At 31.1% G+C, this 23315-nt stretch overlaps 1 protein-coding gene across 1 annotated transcript in view; it reads left to right on the forward strand.

Annotated features, from left to right (window-relative positions):
• LOC100375571 (intermembrane lipid transfer protein VPS13A-like) overlaps window positions 1–23315 on the forward strand; it is a 100525-nt gene that overhangs the window by 1513 nt on the left and 75697 nt on the right. The window contains exon 2 of the mRNA XM_085505588.1: window positions 20336–20511. Within this exon, the coding sequence (XP_085361714.1) occupies window positions 20412–20511 (100 nt within the window). The 5' untranslated portion in view covers window positions 20336–20411. The remainder of the gene's footprint in view (window positions 1–20335; window positions 20512–23315) is intronic.

A 23315-nucleotide genomic window follows, 5' to 3' on the forward strand; every position in this document is an offset into this window, starting at 1 on the left:
ATAGTCTCGTAAATTATTTTATATTAGGTGATCCAGAACAAAAGTGATAATTTATTAAATACATTGTATATTTAACACAAGGATGTATATATATATATAATATTGACGGCCACCCACCAACTCAAGAATTTACCTTGGTCAGGAGACAAGCAGAGGGGCAATCCAGAGATACACCCACTCAGAAAGTAAAAAATTGTTAGATTGTCATCAAAATGTAGTAACAAAAATGGTACGAAAATATTTCAGTCTTCAATGTTCCACCTTTGGTAGTACAGTCCATAATCCATGTGGTGATGTCTATTTCACTACTGTCTATATCACAATAAATTTATTGTTATAATTATTATACATGTCTGTCATTAATAAATATAAAACATAGGAATGATAAAGATAAACAAATACATAATAATTTTGATTCTGAAAAAAAAATATACAGTAATTTTGATTCTGAATGTTAAATAAATACATAATAATTTTGATTCTGAAAGTTTAAATATATACATAATAATTTTGATTCTGAAAGTTTAAATATATACATAATAATTTTGATGCTGAAAAAAAAATACACAGTAATTTTGATTCTGAAAGTTGAATAAATACATAATTTTTGATGCATGATTCATTAATTTAAAATGTTCTATTGTTATTGTTCTTACTGGTGACATCAGTAATTTTTATGATAATTTTTTTGCAGAATTGTTGATGCTACATTTATTTTTGTTCTATTTCTTTGTTAGATTAAACCAAATAGACATGTAATTTCTGTTGCCTACGAGTCTTGAAAAAATATTGAAAAAATAAAAAAAAAATATCTGGGATAATTTTGTGAAAGGCGTCTTTGCCATTAAAAGAGTTGATATCAGCTTTTGTCCCAGTTACACATATGGGTTAAAATAACAAATAAAAGATGGCAATACTATTGTATTTAAAGCAGATGTAGGTGGTGTCAATGACTTGACCTTTTAAGAGACCTATGTATCTACCTTCAGCCAAGGTGCAAGATTCCTAATGATTTATGGTTCAACACTATGTCCAATTTAATAGTCTATATCCATGGTAACCAAATTGAAAGGTTAAACTATTGCAGTGAAATAGTTTTCTGTATACAGGTACTAATTTCAAATGAATTGAAGATAGGTTGATCTACTTCCAATACCGCTAGAAATACTGTTCAGTTGAACAAAGCAACTTAAATTATCATACATTGTGTGCCTCAATTTATCTCTAAAATGAGTAAAAACTTTGGGAATTCTTCAACCATAATGACTGTTTTGTCTGTGTGTTGTTTGATAATTTATTAGATTAGCCTTTCTTATGATCCCTTTATTAAACATGATGGTCATCGTGTATGTCTCCCTTCCATGCAGGTACCTGCTTCCGTAGTGTTCCATTCTAATTACGGTACTCTCTCTTCTAGTCATTTCCTCACGTGATATTGATATCTATTTTTTATTTGAAATTGTATATTCTCATTTTAATTAATTTTTGTGTATCGCCATACAAAATGTGTTTGGGTATCACTGGTGATGATTGATTATTAATATTATATACTTTTTATTATTTCATGGATAATAAATTGTATGAATCGAACAAAATAGTGAAGAACATTGACATGCTTTGCTGACTTTATAGGTCACCTCATATTTGTAGCATTTATGAAAATATCGGTATATTCACATTATAAATAAATGGAACACCAGTTTTTAATAACTTCATTCATTAACTAACAAATTTGACTTTGGGGGAACCATGGACAAAGTTATCAAATGACATTAACACGTATTACTTTAAACTGCTTAAATTTTGCAAATACAAATTTTGCAAGTCAATGACAATTTAAAATTTTTGTAGCATTGAAAATTACTCAGGATCCTACAACAAATTATTGATAAGAATGTGATACAATTCTGAAATTCCATTGAAAATTAATTGTTTTACAGTATTCCATGAAAAGATGATCACACAACTGGATTGGCTAGGAAATACATACAATTACTTCTTTAATGGCACATTAACAATATTCAGAAAAGACACTGGTACTTTGATTTGCCTGTCATCAAATTTTTGAAAAAATAAAAAATAATTCCTTTCTATTATTATTAATCCCAAATTACAGTCATGTTAATCTGATAATGATGACAATGCCACTAATGGAATCCTTAATATGTGTTGAATACAGTAATGACATTGTTAGTGTCTCTTTAAGTTAACCTAAATGAATAACATGTATTGTTTTATTTTTCAGTGTTTGAGTATTGCATGCTAATTAAATATTTGTTTTTTCAATTATTTTTTTTAGGGCAATAATGTATGTTTTTTTATTGTTAGACAAAATAAATAGATATGATTTGATGATGCAATTCTAAAAATATTATAACCAATTTTGATTATTAATTTTTAAATAATCATTTGTAATGTGCCAATGAACTTAATTCAGATTAATCAGTTTTGATTGGCTGTAAGCAACTTTTAAATTATCATAATCCAGTCAAATCCAATGCAAACAGTATTGACATTAGCATAACCCATTTTGATTGGACAGTAAGTAACAGTTCTGAAATTACCCTTGTGTATTTTTATCAAATTGCTCTAGTCCCACAAACATTATCATTTAATTGTCTGTAGTTAATTGATATGGTTATTGCTACCCTAAGGACGCTGCTTTTATCTTGAATGATATGCACTGTCAAGACGGACGACAATTTAATACATCCACATAATCTGAGTGTCCATTCCTCCCCTCCCCTTCCTCCTCCCTCTCTCTCCTCTCTCTCTCTTCTTCAATTCCATTTCCCTTTCTTCATCACTCTCTACATTTGTATCTTTCGCTTTTCCTCTCTTTCTCTCATTAAATCGTTTAACTGCAATATGCAATAAAATATATGACAAAAATAAAAAACAAACATGTCAATAATAAGTCTCTTGTTTATATTTGGTGTTTTTTTTCAATAAAATAAATAATTATATCCTCCAGTAATATTTTATTTTATTGAAAAAAACACCAAAAACCCCTAAATGTGCCAATCATTTTATAAAACTAATTGGAGAGAATGCTTCTCTCAATTATCTTATACTGTAATTATATATGTGATACTGTAAAAAGATTATTTATTCACTGGGTTTTAATTTAGCTTATTTCGCTGACTGGAAAATGCGCTAAATTAAAACCCAGTGAATATGTAAAATTTAGCATAGAACACATTATCTAAATGAAAAAAAAAACGTGAATTTAAAACCCACTGAATATTCCTGAAATGGTAAATCAGAGAAATTCAAACCCAGTGAAAATTAGTCATTTTACAGTAATAAGTACAAGTTCAACAACTTTGAAATATTATTTACTGGTAAATCTTGGATATTCACTGGATTTTATTTTCACTTTATTTCACTGATAGCAAAATGCACTAAATTGAAACTAAGTGAATATACAAAGTTGACCATAGAATGTATTGTGAATATCCCTACAACATCAAATCCGCTAAAATTAATTAAATGCTTTACAGTGAAAATTTATACTTTTTTCCGTTTATTTTGTACCATACTTTTTATTGTTGACAGGCTTTTATCCAAGAATTTGAATATTTGCACATGCTTGTTAGTGTAAAACATTACAAAATGTCTGACTGTTGCGAACATTTTGTTTTTATCTACGCACACATAACCAACAATCTTTTGCACTGATTTAGTTATTACCCAGAATGCAATTTTACTGATAAATTATTATTGATCATTCATTTATTGTGTGAAGAAGAAATACATCTACAGTGATCGTCACTTTATTATCATGAAGCCATATGTCTTATCGTCATGGGTGAATAATTCTGAAAATTAAACTATTGTAAACTAGCAAATCACGGAGGTGGCCATTTTTGTTGGGAAAATTTGTGAACTTTTTTTGATTTAAGTGATTTATGGGAACCCATAGCAAATACACCCCTGATGTTAGGAAGTCTATAGTATGCTTTCCTGCCAGCAACCTACAATAGTGTTAATTACAATGCATAATGAGTTTTTTTTATTATTTTGTGTGAAGCATTTGTAATTTACAGTCGAATGAAAACTGTAATTTCCTTTGAGCCAAAGTCATATAATATTAATGAATAATTTTACCACCAACAGTTTATGAAATGATATGTCATATAATTACATGTGCATGTAAAATAAGAATCACTACATACAGCAGGTACTGTGGAATACTTTATTTTCGCTGGAATTAATTTTCGCTGAAAAGGCTTTTTGGGTGTTTTGCTTGGAATTTATTTTCACTGATGTTTGATGAGTTCAATGTTAAATATGGGAAAAAAAGTATAATTGCTGGATTTTATTTTCACGGAATTATCTCTTCAGCGAAAATAGCGAAAATAAATTCCAAGCGAAAATAAAGTATTCTACAGTAACAAATTACCGGTCTTGGTTGTTGTGGTAAACAATTGAAATTTAGCTTGTTTCAATCAAGTTTTGTTTTATAGGTGTTCTTAATTGTGAATTGCCATATTTTGTACATTTTTATGTATTTTTCGATTTTAGATCAGATGGCAATAATTTCCAAGTATTTCAAGGGCTCAATATTTTATAAAAAAAAATATGGAAACAATTATGCAAGTTTAACTTTTTGAATGGTGTGAGAAATTGACTTTGACATTCACAGGATTAATGCAGTGGTGCATTAATGATTTCAACAATAACGTCAGGCTAAAGAAAACTGCATTTCTGTTTGGATTTTATCTGACAAATTTAAAATTATCCTAATTTTATTTAATGGGATTTCTGATGCTACATGAAATACACTTTGTTTGAGAACTTAGATTCTATTTTTTTAGTGAACATTTTGTGAATATCTGGGGATTTTGAATTTTTAAAACTAGTGGAAATCACCTGTAATGCGTCTGTGAAGTTCAACATGTTTAAGTTAATTATTAAAACACACTTTACATAACAATCACAGGACACCAGTAAAGCTTCATGAACAATCTCAAAGTGCAACTATATATTTATACTGCCTTGTATCTGCAGTGCAGCTCTTAACTATCATGGTGCAAGAAAAAAACTGCAAGAGGGAGCACTGCAATTCAGCGGAGCCACCAAGTGGGGGAGATAGGGTTCTCCCTACCAGGGTGTGGAGTTTTTGATAATTCTAAGTTAAAATGGAGCATTCTATGGCTTCCTTGGGGCCAAAATTACTATCAGACAAGTCACAGTTGAAGACTGTGGCCACATGTGATTTCTGGTCAATCAGAATGTTATGGTTTCCAGAGGATCTGCTCCCCAGGGTGATGGGGCGCACGGCCATGGCATGAGGGCGCTGCACCCCTGTTCTCTTGTTTAAAAAAATCCCTGCCATAAAAACAATCTGACCATTTCTTTCACGCATGTACATTACCATAGTTGTAAACCCAATATTTTTTTAATAAAACTTTGAAATTATATTGTGTAATAATTTTGTTGTCTTCATGTCTTTTCAACATATTGTCTGTTGAAAGTCTCTATATCTAAATTGAACTGGAAAAAAAACAGTGTCAGCTGGCAATGTTTTGACAATATAGGTTTTTAGAAACTCATGTGAGTTCTATTTAAACTGTCAGTAGTATTTGGCCTATTTTGTCAAAATTTAGTTGTTCCTTACAAATGAACATTTATACATTATATTAAATGTTATGTTGTATATAAGGCAATTTTTTTTTCAATTTTCTCAAAAATTATGAGTAGGTTTTGTCTCCAATCTGATAAAGCAGGGATGAATTGTTTTGACCAGCTGTTGCCATGGTTATCTTTGAATATCAAAACATTTGTTCATTTGCCATGCTACTTTTATTATCTTTTTGTGGAGAATAATATTATGTTTTGTGGTTACCATGAAGGTTAGTATTTTTTTAGTCCCCGTTCGGACGCAGTCCGAAAACGGGGACTTATGTTTTTACCTCCGTGTGTGTGTGCGTGCGTCTGTGCGTGCTTCCGGACCTGTATCTTAGAAATGCCTGGACCAATCACAATCAAACTTCACACATACATCATACATGATATTATACATATGCACGTCAATTTGTTTCACGATCTGATTCAAGATGGCCGAATGGCGGCCATTTTTGTGCTAAAAATCATCAAAATCAAGCATTTCTCGGCTGTTTACAGATGGATTTTGTTCAAACTTGGTATATACATTAGACATTATAGGACCTTGATGCAAATCATTTTGTTTTACTGTCTGATTCAAGATGGCCGAATAGCGGCTATTTTTGTGCTAAAAATCATCAAAATCAACCATTTCTCGACTGTTTACAGATGGATTTTGTTCAAACTTGGTATATACATTAGAGATTATGGGACCTTGATGCTAATAATTTTGTTTTTCAGATAAGATTCAAAATGGCTGACTAGCGGCCATTTTGTATTAATGAATGTGGTTCTCGTGCTATATCTCTGACTTGCTTTCACTGATTATGTTCAGATTTTAAATATTCATTATACATCATGTCATAGATAGACAGATATATTGGTTTGACGATCCTATTCAAAATAGCCAAATGGTGGCCTTTTTTGTGCTAAACAATCATTAAATATCAAGCATTTCTGGCATTTATGGATGGATTTCGTTCAAACTTGGTACATATATTATACATTAAAGGTTCCTGATGCACATCATTTATTTTTCAGATCGGATTCAAAATGGCTGTCTGGCGGCCATTTTCTTTTAATGAATGGGCTTCTAGACCCATATCTCCGACTTGTTTTGACTGATAATATTTTTAAAATTTTAAATATTCATTATACATCATGTCATAGATAAACAGATATATTGGTTTGACTATCCTATTCAAAATGGCCGAATGGTGGTCATTTTTGTGCTAAAAAATATCAAGCATTTATGGGTGGATTTCGTTCAAACTTGGTACATACATTAGACATTACGGGTTCCTGATGCTCGTCATTTTATTTTTCAGATTGGATTCAAAATGGCTGACTGGTGGTCATTTTGTTTTAATAATTGGGCTTCTAGAGCCATATCTCTTAAATGCTTTGACTTATTTTATTTAAATTTTTATATATTCGTTATACATCATGTTATATATATTCATGTATTCAAAATGGCTGATTTTGAATGCTGTTCCAGAGCAATATCTTCAATATGGACAAGTACTTGTTTGACGATCAGATACAAATGTCAATCATTTTAATGTTAAAAAATCATATTCCTGACATGGTTATATTCCAGCTTTATTATTATAAACAAAACTATATATCTTAAATTTGATAACTAACGGGGACTGTGCCATGCATGGCTTGTCCCAATTAGTAGTGTGTGTAATTACATGTATATGAATGACATTGTACATGTATCTATGATGAAAGTAAATTTCAATAATCGAGTATAGTAGTGTGCAATTTATTGTAGGGGTCGTTTTAATAAAGCAAATTACAATATTAAATTAATTGCATTAAAAACATAGTCTTTTGTTAAATTGTTAAATAAAGCATGTTATCTGTCAATGAATATAATTTGAGAAACAAAATTTAATGTTAAAATGTTGTGTAATACTGTAGAATGACTAATTTTCACTGGGTTTAAATTTCGCTGATTTAGCATTTCAGGCACATTCAGTGGGTTTTAAATTCACGATTTTATCATTTAGATAATATGTTCTATGCTCAATTTTACATATTCACTGTGTTTTAATTTAGTGCATTTTCCAGTCAGCGAAATAAGCAAAATTAAAACCCAGTGAATAATTAATCTTTTTACAGTATTTAGATCAGTATTGGCAAGCACACCTTCTAAAATGTATTGTTTATGGAACCTGATGAGAAATTTAGTCAAACAAAATAACAATTGCGCCAGTAGTCGATTATTGGTAGCCTGTCGTCAGCAGCTGAACATCGAGAACATATTGTTTTTATGGTCAGCTCTTGCACTTTTCTAATAATTACATGTCTTCTTCTTCATCTTCTGTGGCTTTATTCCCAGTTGCTGGGGTCGTCGGTGCGGATAATATCTTTGCATCATATATTTTGTTTGGCATGGGGTTATTGCTGCCACCCTTCCTGTCGCAAACCACTGTTATTTGTCACAATGTGATCACTGGAAGAAATACAGCAGGTCGCTGAGTTCATGTTTTGGATACACCGGATGATGACGAAAACAAAGTATTCATTGAGTGATTTGTAAGGTCATAAACCATATATTTGTTCATTAAGTATTGTATGCGCTTATGTAAATGAATGAATCTATTTTCAAATCTAGCATACATTTAATACAATTTTTGCTTTATGTGCATTTCTGCTGGAAATGCGCTTCTGATAGAGCAAATATAGTATATGGTGGAGGTTGTGTGCCCCAGCTTATTTACCCTTGATGCGATATATTACCAACATCATGTACTATGTACGTATATTCTAATTAAATGTTGATCTAGGATAGAAATGAAAAGGATCAACTTTTAACCTTATTATTCCAAGAAAAAGCTACTTTATTGATTTTTATCTATTGATTGTTCAACTAACAAGACTGGAATTACATCATGTATCATTTATAAAGTTCCATGGTAACCGATTAGAATATATACTACAGTCGCTAGAAAACACAGGTCAGGATTACAGTCGCTAGATCACACAGGTTGGACAAGGTAATAAACTCAATAAGATATGTGCATTAGGATTTTGTATATTTGCCATCTTGAATTTTCATTTTCTGAATTCAAAATTCTATTTGTTGTTACATTTGTAATACTTTATTCTTAAATAGCATTTCAAATTTACAGCAGTCATCACAGCCCATATATGGCATTTCAAATTTACAGCATAGTCATGACAGCCCGTATATGGCATTTCAAGTTTACAGCATAGTCATGACAGCCCGTATATGGCATTTCAAGTTTACAACATAGTCATGACAGCCCGTATATGGCATTTCAAGTTTACAGCATAGTCATGACAGCCCGTATATGGCATTTCAAATTTACAGCATAGTCATCACAGCCCATATATGGCATTTCAAATTTACAGCATAGTCATCACAGCCCATATATGGCATTTCAAATTTACAGCATAGTCATCACAGCCCATATATGGCATTTCAAATTTACAGCATAGTCATCACAGCCCATATATGGCATTTCAAATTTACAGCATAGTCATCACAGCCCATATATGGCATTTCAAATTTACAGCATAGTCATGACAGCCCGTATATGGCATTTCAAGTTTACAGCATAGTCATGACAGCCCGTATATGGCATTTCAAGTTTACAGCATAGTCATGACAGCCCGTATATGGCATTTCAAATTTACAGCATAGTCATCACAGCCCATATATGGCATTTCAAATTTACAGCATAGTCATGACAGCCCGTATATGGCATTTCAAGTTTACAGCATAGTCATGACAGCCCGTATATGGCATTTCAAATTTACAGCATAGTCATCACAGCCCATATATGGCATTTCAAATTTACAGCATAGTCATGACAGCCTGTATATGGCATTTCAAATTTACAGCATAGTCAAGACAGCCCGTATATGGCATTTCAAATTTACAGCATAGTCATGACAGCCCGTATATGGCATTTCAAATTTACAGCATAGTCATGACAGCCTGTATATGGCATTTCAAATTTACAGCATAGTCATGACAGCCCGTATATGGCATTTCAAATTTACAGCATAGTCATCACAGCCCGTATATGGCATTTCAAATTTACAGCATAGTCATGACAGCCTGTATATGGCATTTCAAATTTATAGCATAGTCATCAAAGCCCATATATGGCATTTAAAATTTATAGCATAGTCATCACAGCCCATATATGGCATTTCAAATTTACAGCATAGTCATCACAGTCTATATATGGCATTTCAAGTTTATAGCATGGTCATTGCTGCCCATATATGGCATTTTACCATTTTCTGTAATTATAGCCTAAATATGCATTATGTACTATCTGGTTTAACATCATTTTTTAAATAATTGAATTTTCATCACTACTGAGCTTGTGTGCAATGTTTCACTTAGTGCTTATGAAAAAACACAGGTGTATCTATGTTCAAATAAGTCATTTTTTTAATGATCACAATTAATGTGGTGTCCTGGTTTATGTTTGTTTTCAGTTGAATAAATACGGTTGTTATTATATTGAAGATATGATTATATCAAACACATAAAGAACATATACAATTACTTTCTGTACAAATCTGCCAGTCTGTATTATAATATTTCAGATGACATTTTGTAACCCTATTAATAATTGCTTTTGCATTATACTGTTATTGTATTGACGTAGATTTAAAAAATTTAACTGTAATCCATCTCAAAAATGTGTAAGTAGGATATCAGTGTTTCTATGACAACAATTAGAGAGATTTTCCTATTCTATTCTATTCCACTCTATTCAGTTGTTGTTCAGATCCAACAATAGCTACGTGTTTTAATCTTTATTATAAAGTGCATAAATATGTTTTCATAAAGATGCACGTCTTACAGACCATTTTCCTGTGGTATAATCACTCTCATTTCACTGCACAATATTCGTGTAATCCAATTTGATATTTTAAAATTGTAGCATACCCCTTATTCAACATATAAGATTTGCAGCACAGTATTCATACCCCTTATTTAGCATTTGAGATTTGTAGCACAGTATTCATACATCTTATTTAGCATTTAAGATTTGCAGCACAGTATTCATACACTTTATTTATTTATTCAAATAATCAACAGAACTAAAGTCTCAATTACATGTTCCACAAAATACACAAAGCACAGACAGACATTAAAACATGCAATATAATATTAAAATACAACATATCACTGTCTATGTATAAATATATTTGATAATACCCTTTTTAAAGTTGTAAATTGAAAATTACTATTTTGAATGTATCAATACTAGGGGAACACTACAAAGAAATGAACAATTTTATTATCAAAATGAAAAATTTTGCTGTGTCAACTCATATAATTATCTTGGAATAATCTTTCAGTCAAATGGTAAATTTACAGAAGCTAGAGACAACCTAGCAGATAAAGCAATCAAAGCCATGTATGCACTAAAGCAGTCTTTACCAAAAGAAACAGACTGTAAAACGTACATCCATCTGTTTAATATATGTATCAAACCAATTTTACTGTATGGATCTGAAATTTGGGGAATGGAAAATATGAGTAACAATAACTGGGACAAAACTAAAACAGAAAAAGTGCATCTAAAATTCATTAAACAACTACTTGGGCTTAATAAATACACAGCGAATAGTGCATGTCGGGGTGAAATTGGAGCATTTCCATTGATAACTGAAGTGAAAATCAATATGATTAAGTTCTGGTCCCGTGTCACAGACGAGTCACAAAATAATTATACAAAGATAGCGTTAAGCGATCAGACTTTGTCAAAAGCACAATGGGAAACATCAGTCAAAAATATCTTGAAAGATGCACCCCTCTCTAAAACTTCACAACTATCACATCAAAATATTAAGGAAATTAGCAGCACTATTAAACAACAATACATAACATACTGGAGAGAGAATATGACAAATGAAAAAACAAAACTGAGAACATACATTAAATTTAAAACTAATTACAATCTGGAAAATTACATTAATGTTTTGGATAATAATCAAAGAATATCAATGGCTAGATTCAGGACAAGTAGTCACAATCTAGCCATTGAAAAAGGCAGACATACCAATCCAAAAACCCCATTAGAAAATAGAATTTGTAAACAATGCCCATTACAGGAGATCGAAGACGAATTACACTTTCTTTTAGTTTGCCCACGATATCAAACAGATAGGAATGATTTTATTTCCATTATTTTATTCCCCAAAGAAATCATTACCAACCTGCAAAAATTCATATATTTAATGAAAAGTAATGACAGAAATATAATAAAACTTTTAGGGGAATTTTTACATAAATCATTTATTTTAAGAAATGAGCTTTTTTTGGATATAATACCTTGACTCTTTTTTTCTATTTTTTTTTTTTTTTTTTTTTACGTTATCATACTTTCATATTTTTAATCACTTATATATTTATTGCTGTAAACCAATAGAACATTTGTAATTCTAAGGATGCAATAAAGTTATTATTATTATTATTATTATTATTATTATTATTATTAGGGCAGGATTTAAAAAGTTTGTATTATGTGGACAATTCCTGTGGGATTAAGGAGTGTTTTCGCACATTTATTTGGAAGAATGGTACAAGAAAAAAGCAAATTACACCTGAAACCATGCTGAACATTCAATGGGATTGAAGTTATTTAGCATTTGAGATTTGCAGTACAGTATGCATAACCCTTATTTAGCATTTGAGATTTGTAGCACAGTATTCATATTCCTTATTTGGCATTTATGATTTACAGCACAGTATTCATAACCCTTATTTGGTAATAAATCATTGCTCAGCAACATTAGATATACTAAAAGATCTTGCACAGAAGCTTGATGAATGGGAATTACTGTGCAAAATGTCAGATGCCATGTGGGGTGTTGATTTGTTGCAAAGTTATACCATGACACATACGAGAAATCAAAATCAGAAACTCGGTGAATGTAGGATGTTGTTCATTTTGTATAAATAGTAGAGGTTTTAATTATTCATTAAATTTTGCTATTTTTGCTGATAAGTAAAATCCGCTAAATTAAATCTATGTGAATAAGTAAAATAACAATAAAACTCGTTGTTTCTTTGACAAATACATGAAATTAAAACATAGTAAATATGCTCAAAGTGAAATTAAATGTCAGTGAAAATAAATAGATTTAAAGTACTGGTATATATTATGTGGGAATGGCAGGGAGAGTAGCGTTGTCAATGTACTAGCTGGTATGGTACCTCTGGTGTTCAGTTTCACTGAAATGATCATACAAAATCATAACAAATGATAAATTTATTTCAACCAATGTGTAAAACAAAGCTATCATCTCAATCTGTGAGTCTCGTTATCACCGCTGGAAACATTCATGAAAGGCAATTGACAATAACAGTCACGATTGATGCTTCAACACACGTGGTGATAATAACTGTGAAGTACGTGTATTATACCTACACTCTTGGTTATGTGACCTATTATCAAAGTCGTACATTTATTACTCCATACTTTTTTTACTTTGGTATAAATTAGTACCACCTATAGTTTTAATTTGCATAACAGATTGGCTAAGTGTCAAGTTTTGTAATCTTAGAGAGAAGAATGACAGATCTTCCTTCATTTATTGAAAAAAGATGGGCAATTTGGTTTTATTAATGCATTTACAGTACTGCTCTTCATGTAGAACAAGCGTGTGATGTGATGTCATGCTTGCCTCGCATATGAGAGGTGGTGTATAGTTGGAATCCTGGCGCCCACTGTTTACTCAGTGGTATAAATCATAGTACTGTCTACCCTGTCTTCCTGTCATGCAGTACAGTACTGTATAGAGGGAAATATATTCACTGAGTTTAATGTTAGCAGATTTAATGTTGTAAAAATATTCATTGGATTTTAATTTCACTTGTGCAATGAAAACAATACATTATATTTGAATATTTCATATATTCAGTGTATATAACTGCCAGCAAAATAAGTGAAAATAAAAACCACTAAAAAAATTAGCCATATGCAGTAAATGATTTGGACGACTTGCACATGCACTTTAATGTCCAGTAATGTTGTGATCATTGACCAATACATTTGCCTTACAAAACAATTGGTCATATTTACTCTATTATAGTGGAACACAGAGCTAAAATAAAATCGCTAATCTCATTATTAGAAGCTCATTCGTTAAATTTCATTGTTGTTTCTATGGTCAAAATAAATAATACCTTAATGATTCAGTATACATGTACAACAAATTGTATTTTTGGTTTATATACACGTCTATTGGAGATGCACTTCTAATAGAGAAAATACAGTAATTGCTTATTTTTTTTAAAAACTCAACATTTTTTACAGATGTGTTCATTACCATGACAACCAACACAGTAAGCACTGAGCAGGTGGTGGTTTTTCCAGTGTCTATTTAGTGCAATGTGATCAAACTTTGTGGAAAGACACTTGAGGCATATCAGCTAATGACATACCTTATAAATGAATGTTGTTACAGTAACAAGTTCATTTGCATATTAAATACGTCAATGAACGAATGTACATTTGTTTACCTCTATAATACCTCAGTGAACAGTTGTACATTTGTTTACCTCTATAATACCTCAGTGAACAGTTGTACATTTATTCATCTCTATTTAATATCTCAGTGAACAGTTGTACATTTCTTCACCTCTGTTTAATATCTCAGTGAACAGTTGTACATTTATTCACCTCTGTTTGATACCTCAGTAAACAGTTGTACATTTATTCACCTCTGTTTAATACCTCAGTGAACAGTTGTACATTTATTCACCTCCGTTTAATACCTCAGTAAACAGTTGTACATTTATTCACCTCTGTTTAATACCTCAGTGAACAGTTGTACATTTATTCACCTCTGTTTAATACCTCAGTAAACAGTTGTTCATTTATTCACCTCTGTTTAATACCTCAGTGAACAGTTGTACATTTATTCACCTCTGTTTAATACCTCAGTAAACAGTTGTTCATTTATTCACTTCTGTTTAATACCTCAGTGAACAGTTGTACATTTATTCACCTCTGTTTAATACCTCAGTAAACAGTTGTACATTTATTCACCTCCGTTTAATACCTCAGTGAACAGTTGTTCATTTATTCACCTCTTTTTAATACCTCAGTCAACTGTTGTACATTTATTTACCTCTGTTAAATATCTCAGTGAACAGTTATACATTTATTCACCTCTATTTAATATCTCAGTGAACAGTTGTACATTTATTCACCTCTGTTTAATACCTCATTGAACAGTTGTACATTTATTTACCTCTATTTAATATCTCAGTGAACAGTTGTACATTTATTCACCTCTGTTTAATACCTCAGTAAACAGTTGTACATTTATTCACCTTCATTTAATATCTTAGTGAACAGTTGTACATATATTCACCTCTGTTTAATACCTCAGTAAAGAGTTGTACATTTATTTACCTCTATTTAATATCTCAGTGAACAGTTGTACATTTATTCACCTCTGTTTAATACCTCAATAAACAGTTGTACATTTATTTGCCTCTGTTTAATACCCCAGTAAACAGTTGTACATTTATTCACCTTCATTTAATATCTTAGTGAACTGTTGTACATTTATTCACCTCCGTTTAATACCTCAGTGAACAGTTGTACATATATTCACCTCCGTTTAATACCTCAGTGAACAGTTGTACATTTATTTACCTCTATTTAATATCTCAGTGAACAGTTGTACATTTATTCTCCTCTGTTTAATACCTCAATAAACAGTTGTACATTTATTTGCCTCTGTTTAATACCTCAGTAAACAGTTGTACATTTATTCACCTTCATTTAATATCTTAGTGAACTGTTGTACATTTATTCACCTCCGTTTAATACCTCAGTGAACAGTTGTACATATATTCACCTCCGTTTAATACCTCAGTGAACAGTTGTACATTTATTTACCTCTATTTAATATCTCAGTGAACAGTTGTACATTTATTCACCTCTGTTTAATACCTCAGTAAACAGTTGTACATTTATTTACCTCTATTTAATATCTCAGTGAACAGTTGTACATTTATTCACCTCTGTTTAATACCTCAGTAAACAGTTGTACATTTATTCACCTTCATTTAATATCTTAGTGAACAGTTGTACATATATTCACCTCCGTTTAATACCTCAGTGAACAGTTGCACATTTATTTACCTCCATTTAATACCTCAGTTAACAGTTGTACATTTATTCACCTCTGTTTAATACCTCATTGAACAGTTGTACATTTATTTACCTCTATTTAATATCTCAGTGAACAGTTGTACATTTATTCACCTCCGTTTAATACCTCAGTGAACAGTTGTACATTTATTTACCTCTATTTAATATCTCAGTGAACAGTTGTACATTTATTCACCTCTGTTTAATACCTCAGTAAACAGTTGTACATTTATTCACCTTCATTTAATATCTTAGTGAACAGTTGTACATATATTCACCTCTGTTTAATACCTCAGTGAAGAGTTGCACATTTATTTACCTCCATTTAATACCTCAGTTAACAGTTGTACATTTATTCACCTCTGTTTAATACCTCATTGAACAGTTGTATATTTATTTACCTCTAATATTAAATACTTTATAGTTTATTTGTACAAATTAGTTGATACTACCAGGATCTTAGATTCATATAATGACCATTTCCTGTTATAATGAATGATCTATATTTAGTACTTTTACGAGTGCCGTATTGTCAGGATAATGACTCACGTTATTACCTTTCACCTGTACCATCTCATCTATCTTTAAACTGTACACGTGTTGTACACAGACGCAATAGAAGCCTGCTGGTTTTCTTGCCTTGGTAGGTTGTAACACAGTGACCCATACCATCTCATCTATCTTTAAACTGTACACGTGTTGTACACAGACGCAATACAAGCTGGCTTTCTTGCTACGGTAAGATGTAAATAAAAAATTGTTTTTTCTAAGTAAACGCCGCTAGTAAATGACTGGAATGATAATTATATTATATTATATTGTATTATATTATATTATATTATATTATATTATATTATATTATATTATATTATATTATATTATATTATATTATATTATATTCAAACAGTACAAAGAGAAAAACAAATCGTTCAGTGGTACCTATTTTAGCAACAATTACTCTGGGAAATGAAAACAACTTTTATTTCTTGGTGATATTGATAGAAGGGTAATATTTGAGTAAATTATTCATAATAGTTGACAGCCATAGCTGACATTCTTAGACATCAAGTTGTATTGGTATAAAGTAACATATGAATTTTATGATTATAATTTTTCTGTCTTTTTTAAACTCAAAGTTTGTATTGTGATAAAATGATTATCACCTGATATCACTTGTTCATAGAGCTGGTTGGTATTATTATTTGTTGTTTACATCACAATAACCCCAGCTGTATTCCACAATAAATATTTCACAGCTCATACATATGTAACATGCATTTGTTTAAAGTTCCATTTCATAATGGGTGCTTCATTTTAGTTTTGTTTAGTATTGAATAAAGGAAGACTGTCATGTCATCACATCGTACACACCACTAGATCACAGGCACGACAAACGTCTACATGTGAGAATGAACCAATGTTGATATCAGTTTTTTTTTTTGGTAAAGTTGCTTTATCAAAACTGTTTAATATTTCAGTTCTGGCATAAAATAGAAAGACAATGATTTAGTATCAGATTTTGTGAATCATGTTTTGGGGTTTAACCACAACCAGACAATGCATTATGCTGTATTAAATGATGGCTTGCATAAATTAGTCTTATCCAATCACAATAGTGTATTCATGGTACTGGTATGGTACATGTGTAATATTTGATATTCTTTATTTGTTAAAATACATAAATTCAATACATAAAACTCAAATTGTATGACATCATCATATCATGTGTGATACATTTCAATTTGTTGGACATCATCAATTCATGTGTAGAACATAATTCACATGTGATAAAGTTCACATTGTATGACATCATCAATTCATGTGTAGAACATAATTCACATGTGTGAAAGTTCCAGTTGTATAACATCATCTATTCACGTGTGATACATTTCAATTTGTTGGACATCATCAATTCATGTGTAGAACATAATTCACATGTGATAAAGTTCACATTGTATGACATCATCAATTCATGTGTAGAACATAATTCACATGTGTGAAAGTTCCAATTCTATGACTTCATCAATTCATGTGTGATACATTTCAATTTGTTGGACATCATCAATTCATGTGTAGAACATAATTCACATGTGATAAAGTTCAAATCGTATGATATCATCAATTCATGTGTGATACATTTCAATTTGTTGGATTTCATCAATTCATGTTCAGTTAATTTGATTATAATAATGATTTAGGTTTATACATGTAGGTTCGTAATAGTTTAGCTTCTCGAAATTATCACAACATAATTAGTTTATATAATAAATTATCAACATTGTAAACTGGTTAGGTACTGTATTCCATGGCTGTTACGTGCAGTGAATTGTTATTTATTCTATCAAAGTAATCATGACAAAACTAGACAGTGTGCACACTTTCATTGTCAACTGAATAAATGTATATAAATATAACGTTATATTTAGCCTGAAGGTCCCATGTCATAGTTCAATATCAGCACATAGTCGTCGTACTCTAGAATCTATTCATATATAACTTTATACAGAAAATATTTTATAAACACTTTTAAAATGTCATTGTGAATGCTTGTTCGGCATGACTTCATGCAAACAATAGGTGACTCAATCCGCGTAGTGAAAGAAATTATCTTGAAATCTGCGACCTGAGGCAGAGGTTCTTAGAATAATGCATGTTGACCTATCATGTAGACCTATGGAAAGGATAATGATATGACATCAGCAATAGCAGTAACTTTAACATATTCTGATCACCATTGATATCTTTTGTTAGTTTTCACTAACCCGGTCATTACAGGGCAGTATGTTATATTCAATGTATCAATTCAAAAACTGATTTGCCTGTACATTTTCTATTGTAATCACACATACTCACTTGAATTAAGGTTAGAATTGGTTTATAACACTGCATTAAAACACAGGCAACAATGTTGAAAATTTATAACATTCTGTATTTTAGTTGTAAAATATTTATCCTTTCTACTGGGTGATATTATTAAAATAATGCAAAACTCTTTTACATGTACCGGTAACTCTCTGAATCAAACAATCTGAAATCTACTGAAAGTAGAAAATACAATGCTCCTTACGAGGTATGAATTACACACCTGTGCGAACACACCAAATTGATGCTATTTGTATTAATAAATTTGATCTCAAATCAAACAGAAACAGTAATTGAGGTGTGGTGTTTACAAACAGAGAATTTTCACACTGCACACAGTTTTTGTGTGTTTTGTTTTTTCATACAATGTACCAGTGTTTATGAGTCACTAATGTAGTTTGTAGCTAGAATACAGAAGAGTTATAGAGTATGATATTATTAATACTTTTACAAACAATTTCTTAATTGATGCCATGGAGAGTAGGAAGAAGTGTACAGATAATATTTAATATTTTTCCAATGTACAATGTACTTCTCATATATTAGTTTTCTTATTTTTTCTACTTTTAGATGTTTTTGTTGTTGTTATATTTTGTTATTTTAGTTCATGTAACTTAGTTTCTATTTTGTCTATCACAAGTTTTTTTCATTAGTCTTTGAGTGAAATGTATTATTTATTTGGTGCAGCTCCTAATTTACATAGTGAGCCCCTGTTACAAAAGGGAATAAATAAATAAATGAATGAATGAATGAATGAATGAATGAATGAATGAATGAATGAATGAATGAATAAATAAATAAATAAATAATTTTCACTGGGTTTAAATTTCACTGATTTAGCAGTTCAGGCATATTCGGTGGGTTTTAAATTCACGGTTTTATCATTTAATGATGTGTTCTATGCTCCATTTTACAAATTCACTGTGTTTTAATTTAGCTCATTTTCCAGTCAGCGAAATAAGCAAAATTAAAATCCAGTGAATAATTAACCCTTTTACAGTATTCAGAATCAGAAAATGCAATTTGTGAATGAAAAGTAAAATTTGTATTATGTTTCAATTCTGTCTGTGAAAGCACACCCCTTTATTACTTCAACTGAACTCAAGACAATCCCCTGTGGATTTACATTCAGGGACAGTGACCCCAGATGACCTATTATTATTGTGGCTCATGGACAGGAGAATGACTCTTTGTATGCATATTAAGAGTTTAATTGACCTTGAGTATAAAAGTGTTGATGTTATTTTCACAATGACTGCAAATTAATTAGCTTATTGTTATTAAGTAGTTTTTGTGTCTCCCAAATTGTTGCTGTTGTCCTTGGCCCATCAACAGCACACTCACACATGTTAGTGCAAACACTTTCTTTATTCACCCTTATGGTGAGAGAAACTGTCAGCTAATATTTACGACATCAACACACATAAAGGAACACAGATTCTTGACATTATCATATTGATATGTATTTCAGTGCTTAACTTTATTGTTAAAATCAAAATATTAACTGGTGATTCCAATGGATTATGAACCCTGGATTGTTTTATTGTTTTTATATCCCCCACCTCGCTCCGCAGCGCATACCAAAATAGATCCACAATAGCATAAATAAACAAGGTGTTGCTAAATATGATTTATATTCAATGCTTTGGTAACACATATTAATATCAGTTTTGTTTGTTTTATTTCAGATATAGGGATGGTCAGACTTGACTATTGCTGAAATATATTTATTGGAAATTGAATTGTTATCATTGATTTGTCAAGATGGTCTTGGATTCAATTATTGTAAATTTATTGAATACTCATCTTAGTAAATATATCGAAGATTTGAATGCCACGGATCTGAATGTTGGAATATGGAATGGTAAGTAAGATTTGAATGCCACAGATCTTAATGTTGAAATATGGAATGGTAAGTAAGATTTGAATGCCACAGATCTGAATGTTGAAATATGGAATGGTAAGTAAGATTTGAATGCCACAGATCTGAATGTTGGAATATGGAATGGTAAGTAAGATTTGAATGCCACAGATCTGAATGTTGGAATATAAAATGGTACGTAAGATTTGAATGCCACAGATCTTAATGTTGAAATATGGAATGGTAAGTAAGATTTGAATGCCACAGATCTGAATGTTGAAATATGGAATGGTAAGTAAGATTTGAATGCCACAGATCTGAATGTTGGAATATGGAATTGTAAGTAAGATTTGAATGCCACAGATCTGAATGTTTGAATATGGAATGGTAAGTAAGATTTGAATGCCACTGATCTGAATGTTGGAATATAGAGTGGTAGGTAAGATTTGAATGCCACAGATCTCAATGTTGCAATATGGAATGGTAAGTAAGATTTGAATGCCACAGATCTTAATGTTAAAATATGGAATGGTAAGTAAGATTTGAATGCCACAGATATGAATGTTGGAATATAAAATTGTAAGTAAAATTTGAATGCCACAGATCTGAATGTTGGAATATAAAATGGTACGTAAGATTTGAATGCCACAGATCTTAATGTTGGAATATGGAATGGTAAGTAAGATTTGAATGCCACAGATCTGAATGTTGGAATATGGAATGGTAAATAAGATTTGAATGCCACAGATCTGAATGTTGGAATATAAAATGGTAAGTAAGATTTGAATGCCACAGATCTGAATGTTGGAATATGAAATGGTACGTAAGATTTGAATGCCACAGATCTTAATGTTGAAATATGGAATGGTAAGTAAGATTTGAATGCCACAGATCTGAATGTTGGAATATAAAATGGTACGTAAGATTTGAATGCCATAGATCTTAATGTTGGAATATGGAATGGTAAGTAAGATTTGAATGCCACAGATCTGAATGTTGGAATACGAAATGGTACGTAAGATTTGAATGCCACAGATCTTAATGTTGAAATATGGAATGGTAAGTAAGATTTGAATGCCACAGATATGAATGTTGGAATATAGAATTGTAAGTAAGATTTGAATGCCACAGATCTGATTGTTTGAATATGGAATGGTAAGTACGATTTGAATGCCACTGATCTGAATGTTGGAATATAGAGTGGTAAGTAAGATTTGAATGCCACAGATCTCAATGTTGCAATATGGAATGGTAAGTAAGATTTGAATGCCACAGATCTTAATGTTGAAATATGGAATGTTAAGTAAGATTTGAATGCCACAGATATGAATGTTGGAATATGGAATTGTAAGTAAGATTTGAATGCCACATATCTCAATGTTGGAATATAGAATTGTAAGTAAGATTTGAATGCCACAGATCTGAATGTTTGAATATGGAATGGTAAGTAAGATTTGAATGCCACCGATCTGAATGTTTGAATATGGAATGGTAAGTAAGATTTGAATGCCACAGATCCCAATGTTTGAATATGGAATAGTAAGTAAGATTTGAATGCCACAGATCTCAATGTTGGAATATAGAATGGTAAGTAAGATTTGAATGCAACAGATCTCAATGTTGGAATATAGAATGGTAAGTAAGATTTGAATGCCACGGATCTGAATGTTGGAATATAGAATGGTTAGTAAAAATTGAATGCCACAGATCTGAATGTTGGAATATAGAATGGTAAGTAAGATTTGAATGCCACTGATCTGAATGTTGGGATATAGAGTGGTAAGTAAGATTTGAATGCCACAGATATGAATGTTGGAATATGGAATGGTAAGAAACATTTGAATGCCACAGATATGAATGTTGGAATATGGAATTGTAAGTAAGATTTGAATGCCACATATCTCAATATTGGAATATAGAATTGTAAGTAAGATTTGAATGCCACAGATCTGAATGTTGGAATATGGAATTGTAATTAAGATTTGAATGCCACATATCTCAATGTTGGAATATAGAATTGTAAGCAAGATTTGAATGTCACAGATCTCAATGTTTGAATATGGAATGGTAAGTAAGATTTGAATGCCACTGATCTGAATGTTGGAATATGGAATGGTAAGTAAGATTTGAATGCCACAGATCTTAATGTTGGAATATAGAATTGTAAGTAAGATTTGAATGCCACAGATCTGAATGTTTGAATATGAAATGGTAAGTAAGATTTTAATGCCACAGATCTGAATGTTGGAATATGGAATGGTAAGTAAGATTTTAATGCCACAGATCTTAATGTTGGAATATAGAATGGTTAGTAAAAATTGAATGCCACAGATCTCAATGTTGGAACATAGAATGGTTAGTAAGATTTGAATGCCACAGATCTGAATGTTGGAATATAGAATGGTAAGTAAAATTTGAATGCCACATATCTCAATGTTGGAATATAGAGTGGTAAGTAAGATTTGAATGCCACAATCTCAATGTTGCAATATGGAATGGTAAGTAAGATTTGAATGCCACTGATCTGAATGTTGGAATATAGAATTGTAAGTAAGATTTGAATGCCACAGATCTTAATGTTGGAATATAGAGTTGTAAGTAAGATTTGAATGCCACAGATCTCAATGTTGCAATATGGAATGGTAAGTAAGATTTTAATGCTACAGATCTCAATGATGCAATATGGAATGGTAAGTAAGATTTGAATGCCACAGATCTTAATGTTGGAATATAGAGTGGTAAGTAAGATTTGAATGCCACAGATCTCAATGTTGCAATATGGAATGGTAAGTAAGATTTGAATACCA

This window comes from Saccoglossus kowalevskii, chromosome 11 (assembly GCF_978046115.1).
Source record: "Saccoglossus kowalevskii chromosome 11, keSacKowa6.1, whole genome shotgun sequence".
NCBI classification, from domain to species: Eukaryota; Metazoa; Hemichordata; class Enteropneusta; family Harrimaniidae; genus Saccoglossus; species Saccoglossus kowalevskii.